Consider the following 6,000-nt stretch of genomic DNA (forward strand, 5'->3'; position numbering starts at 1 on the left):
GCTGAGAAGGAAGAGGGAGCTAGAGTGGCCAGGCAGGGGAAGGAAGGAGGGAATGACTTCCTGCTTCTCAGTGCAGCCTCGCCTGGCAGTGGGGCATAGCTGGGGTGACCAGATGAGAGGGAGAAAATATCAGGACACATGGGGGAGGTCAGCCGGCGGAGGTTAAAAAAAAAAAAAAAAGTGCTGCCGGTGGAGCGGTGGGGGTGGGGAGAGTGCTGTCGGCGGAGCGAAATATTGGGGCAAAAATCAGTCGGGACGCGGGACAAAAGCTCAATATCGGGACGGTCCCAATTTTATCAGGATGTCGGGTCACCCTAGGCATAGCACCCTCCACCCCAGCTCACAGCATTCACCTGGAACGCCCATGGCCCAAGGATGTGGCCCAGGCTGACACCCAGGGACTCTGACAGGGAGAGAGCAGAGCCCACTGAAGCCTGGGGGAACCTACCAGCCTTGGTCCCATTGTGGGGAGACGGTCCCTGCTCCGGTCGGTCAATTGCGGGGGGCAAAGGGGTAGAGAGGAGACTCCCAAGTCTCAAGGGGCTCCAGCTCTTGGCTACAAGAGCCTGTTCTTGGCACTAGGGTAGGCTGAGGGTTCTTGCACGCCCGCTCCCTCCCCCTCAGGGTGGCTGAAGGGCACGTGAGCAAGTGGAGCTGCTCCTGCAGGCAAGTTGTGCATGACCTCCCAGTCAGGGCGATGTGCGAATCCCACTGGAACTGTGCCCCCTGCTGGGAGTCTCACGCTAGCAAGGGGAGAGCCCGCCAAGGCTGGAGGGCTTTGGCAGGTTTGGGGTGTGTCTGTAAGATCCATAAGGCACAGAGGCTACTCCCTTTCCTTCAGGGCTTATGGGGTAGATGTTAAATGCTGTGGTAATTGTGCTGGGACCGTCTTGCTGCTGGAGCCCCTGGTGGGACTGTGTCTGAGGTCTTTTGTTCCATCTGATTTGACCAGGTACCGAGACCGAGGACCCCCAATTCCCCAAGCTGCAGTGGCCTCCCCCGGAACTGTGCCCTCCGTGTCACAGCGTGGTCAACAGGCGTCATGTGTGGGACAAAGCAGCTGTGCTGCGCTTCCTCAAGGCCCACTTCTCCCCGGCCAACATCTTCTTAGACTACACGGAGCCCGAGAGGGCTCTGGTGGTCAGGCGCAGCTGGGAGGCAAAGGAGGGAGCTGGAGAGTGGGCCATGGGTGATGGGAAAGAGAGAGGAGAGGAGGACGACGACGAGGAGGAAGAGAGAGGAGAGAATGGGATTGGGGAGGAGGGAGAGAAGGGAGTGAATGGGAAAGAAGAGGGAGAGAAGGGAGTGAATGGGGAAGAGAAAGGAGAGAATGGAGAAGAGAAAGAGGAGGGGGAAGAGAGAGGAGGGAATGGGGAAGGGGAAGAGGAGGGAGAAGAGAGAGGAGGGAATGGGGAAGGGGAAGAGGAGGGGGAAGAGAGAGGAGGGAATGGGGAAGGGGATGAGGAGGGGGAAAAGAGGAGACCAGGGAAACCAGAGGGTGCAGGGATGGGAATGGAGGTGGGTGGCTTGGAGAGACGAGGCTTCTTGGGGCCACGGAAGCCGAGTATCGTCCGGATGAACCCGAAGATGCAGAAGCTGGAGGAGGACATTGTGGACCTGGATTCCTTCAGCGAGCTGCACTACAAGAGCAAAGCCCTGAAGGCTGCGGTGGCCAACAAGGGGCGGCGGCTGAGCAAGAGGGACACCATCCCGATGCTGTTGCTGGATGGCAGCCATGAGGCCTTTGACTATGCTGCGGCCTGGGAGCGCCTGAGGCAGCGGGGGCTGGGCTCCAAGCAGCTCATCGGGGCCCTGGAGGAGGACAAAGGGGACGCCCTGAGGAGGAACCATTGGTTCCGCATGCTGGGCGTGGGCTTCTCCCGCCTGGACGTCAGCCTGTGCATCATCCTGTACTTCCTCTCCTCCATGTGTCTGCTGGGCATGTACACCTTCTTCCGCATGCGCACGAGGCACCGCAAGGGCCACCCCGGCTTCCCCACGGCGTGAGGCTGGGGAGTGCGATGGGGTGGGGGGGGGTGATGGTATAGGTCAAGTGCTAACAATTCCTTCCAGGGGTCTGTGACTGGAAAAGCGTCTGACTTTCTCTGTCAGGGTTGTTAGGGCAGTGGGTACAGCTGGACGGCTTCTGGATCTTGCCACCACTGGCCACATGGACATGGGGCCACCCATCAGACAGATATGGCAGGGTGTTCTTCAGGGATCCAAGAGCCTTACCAAGCCACCTGAACTCCTCAGAGACTTCTAGCAGAGCCGCTGTCGGGTCAGGGTGCGGGGCTGGAGGACGGAGTGAACTGGGAGAGGTATGGGGAGTTCTAGCTGCCTCCCTGTTTACAGTAGCTCAGCCACTGGTAAGGATTATGTGGGGGTCCCCTTTCTGGTCTGTTTCCTGCTGCACCGCGGTGAAGGTGAATCCAGCCCAAAGCACCAGGCTGCCCCAGATGGTGCAGAACTTTCTCTTTGCCAGATGATTCCTTCACTCTTGTAGACCAGAATCGCTAACCTACTCAACCCAAGGTGCTCTCACACTGTGCTCAGGGTGTGTGTGACACCCCCCTACAAATAAGGGAATGCGGTGCCACTGTCTGGAGATACAGACAACGCAGACAGGGAGGAAGCCTTGTAGCCAGAGCTAAGCCAGTTCACCGTAATCCTGACCTGTAACACTCCTCCCCACCCCCATGTACTATTTGTGTCTTGAGCCACTGCTCTTCTTATCCTAATGCATCTCAATCCTGTCTTGAAATACCACCTGCTCCACGCTCTTGGGTTCCTTCTATGCTGGCTCTGCATTTGTGAGAGAGACAGAGAGAAATGGCCACAGGGGTCAGACTCACCAATCGGCATCTGGCTTCTGAAGTTCAGGGCTCGCAGGGGAGGAGTTGCTCCGTTAGCCCAGAACAGCTGTTACGTCTAGCCTCCCTGCAGCTCAGAGTGCACATGGGCACAGAGGTGGGTGGGAAGGACACGGACCCTTGGTCTGACCACAAACTGTTCTGCTGGAGCATCTAATTCTGTGCCACCTTGGCCTGTCACGTTGAGGCTGTCCATAGCCTTCTCCTGTGTATGTGGCGGGGTGGCATTAGTGCTGGCAGGGTTCTATGTCAGCCTGTGCTGTGTTTCACCTGCTGGGGGCATGTCCTAGGCCAATGGGCCACCTGTCTGTAAGTCTTGCAGGCAGATTTGCTGCTACCCTCATGCTTTAAAAATAGAAGTGGGAGGAGGTGGGGGGCTTTGCCAGTCCCCCCCCCCATATTATAGAGTTTGTGAAACTGGGAATAAACTGGAATTCTTCCTTTTGGCACGATGGGTGGGGCCAGCCTTATAGCCAAATTCCCCTGGTACAATGAAAAGCCATAGAACCTACCAGGAAGTCCTGTGCTGCTCCGTTACTCCACGTTGTTCCCACCTGCTTCAGCATGCAAGCATGGGCGCCTTCATTAGGGTGCCCAGCTATGCATTTGGGTGCTGTGTTTTGGTCTTGAAATCCGAGCACCCAGAATTGTACACAAGTTTCCCAGATGCACCCAGGCACTTGTTCAGTACTGGGAATATTCCCTCCCACGTCCTTGTATAGTGAGCACTGTCAACCCAGAGCATTCGATCTCTGACCCCTAGTGTTAGTGTATCTCACCAGCCTGCAGATGCTGTCACTTTGTTCAACTTTTCTATGAAACCCATTATACTGGAGTCACTGTTGAGCTGAGGAAAGAGAATCGTAATGCAGATCTTGGCATTGCAAGAGTCACTTCACTTATTCCCATTCATATGCCAGCTCTTCTTGGGTCCCCATCCCGTTCTTTTGTTTGTGCATTATTTAGAGTGAGGCCTGCAAGGCAGGGACTGTCTAGCACTGTGCAAATGACCTTTGGGCTGGAGAGATCCAGGGGCTGGCTGCACGCTGGGTGAAGGAGAATTGCTTGTTGATTATTCTGAATGTAGCGCCTGGTACCATCCAAGTAACCCCAGGTACACGTAGGCTTTCTTCAAAGGGTGCATGCAACTAATTACAAGTTAGGACCAAGCTTTTCAAAAGTTACCAGAGATTTTGTTTAGCCTGCTTGAGAGGCCTCGAAAGGGCCGTACTGTCACAGGCAGAAATCTAGCCCCTTTCAAGGCGTGTCAAGTTTAGCATCTGAAACCACTAGTCACCTTTGCATACCTTGCCCTGGGGGACCTGCTGGGTTAGCTCTAAGGCCTTATCCGTGGTGTGGCTTTGTGCTCCATCGGTGGAGAGCTAATGTAGATTGCTGCCTGTGCTTCTGCCTCTGGCATCTAACGCTGGTCAGACAGCTGTAAAAATGCTAGTGGCTAATCTGTACTCACACTGCTGCTGGTGGAGCTCATACAGCAATGATGGGTGACACCCAGCCTGACCTGGTTTTTATCATCTCTCCCCTTTTTTATTGTTTCTTTTTGCATCCCAAAACCGGGGAGGAGGATGGGAGGGACCAGTGCCTGGAAACAGGGACAGCCCTGGAATTTGAGGGTGGAGAGCAATCTGTGATCACCCTTCCCATCCCCCACTTGGTGCTTGAGAACATCTGCCCAGAGCCTTTCTGCCTTGTCCAGCATAACCCGGTCCTGCCTTTTGGAGTGGTGAGGCTCCTGTGTCTCTCCCTTCTGTGGGCTTGTGCTGTCCTGATGAATCTGACCTAACCCCGCCGGGATGTTTCTTAAGCCCAGACTGGGATAGCTGAGTTCTTTGCTCTTTTCTGAAATGTGCCTTTAAAAAAAGATCTGGACTCCTGAGCTACAAAACATTGGCTTTGAGATCACCTGTGGATTCCTCCCTGATTTTCACTCAGTTACCTTCCTTTTGCCATCTACAGGCTGGAGCTGGGGGACCGACTTGCTGGGCTACTGGATTTTGGTTTTTGGAGGGGGCTTGGAATGTATCAGCCTCCCAGGGCTGTGCCCGTGAGACACTATGCTAGCCCACTCAGAACTAACGGGCACCCCTCAACCATCTGAACTGGCCTGGCATCTGAAGCAGCTTGCTGCATGCCTGGTCCTTGATGAGCTAGTGTTTGTGGGTTGGAAATAGCCACTCAAAGGAATTCTGACATCACATGATGGGGTCACACATGTCCTTCCATGTTGCCTGTAATCATGGATCTTTGTGTGTCACTGGAGAGAACCAATTCCTTTGGTCGGGGGGGAGGGGTGCTGCACCATTATCTGTCTCAGCCAGTCGCTGTAAGGGGCAGACCGGCTTCCCTACTTGGCTGGTCCCAACCCAGAGCTTTAGCTCAGTGTGTCGCCCCCAGGCTGAGGTCTGCAGGATGCTCTGCTCTAGGATAGGTGGAGGAGAAACATTTAATTGTCATGAGACGGTTGGGTTGGTCTCATTTTCTTCACTTTAAAAGTGGTGGTTGGTTTGTGCTCTGTTCCCAGTGCCAGGCTGCTGCTCCAGAAGGAGCTGGGGTCTCTGCACGCAGTGTCTATGCTTGTGTTAGTGGAATAAATTATTTTTGCTAATAAAGATTCTGCTGTGTGGGATCACGTGTGTCTAAAGTGTGCTGAGTGTGTGGGTCTGAACTGCTGAGACGCAGAACACAGGGCATGACTCTTGTCTGCTGAACTCCAGTGGGGCCAGCCAAGGAGCTGAGTGGGCTAGGGACCAGCCTGCTTTTCCTTCATGCCCTATTTACTCTTGTCTCTTCTCCACCTCAACTCTCCTTGGGCCTCCTGTTCCTGGCCGCCTTCCACTAGCCCCCTTCTGGCCCTGTGACCACCTCTTTTTGCATCCCCAGTGCAAATCCGATGATGCATTGTGTGCTACTGAACACCTTCTTGGCTTGGAGGGAGTGGGTCTGAGGAAAGACTTTTGACTCCCCTCTGTCAAAAGAAATCTATGCACATCCCTACATCTCTTCTGTCTGTGCAGGACCCTCCAGTGAATGGGCCATCCCCAGGGGTGGAAGTAACTTAAAGGACTTATCCATATGCCGGAATCCTGAGTGGGGTGTGGCTTCAACC

General features: G+C 54.7%; 1 protein-coding gene across 1 annotated transcript in view; it reads left to right on the forward strand.

Annotated features, from left to right (window-relative positions):
* The window catches only part of QSOX1 (quiescin sulfhydryl oxidase 1), a 47,458-nt gene extending 41,934 nt beyond the window's left edge, over positions 1-5,524 (forward strand). Inside the window, exons 12-13 of the mRNA XM_030573907.1 lie at positions 953-1,263; positions 1,468-5,524. Coding sequence (XP_030429767.1) covers positions 953-1,263; positions 1,468-2,007 — 851 coding nt within the window. The 3' untranslated portion in view covers positions 2,008-5,524. The remainder of the gene's footprint in view (positions 1-952; positions 1,264-1,467) is intronic.
* Positions 5,525-6,000: the final 476 nt, after the last annotated feature.

The sequence above is a fragment of the Gopherus evgoodei genome, chromosome 8 (genome assembly GCF_007399415.2).
Source record: "Gopherus evgoodei ecotype Sinaloan lineage chromosome 8, rGopEvg1_v1.p, whole genome shotgun sequence".
Taxonomy (NCBI): Eukaryota; Metazoa; Chordata; order Testudines; family Testudinidae; genus Gopherus; species Gopherus evgoodei.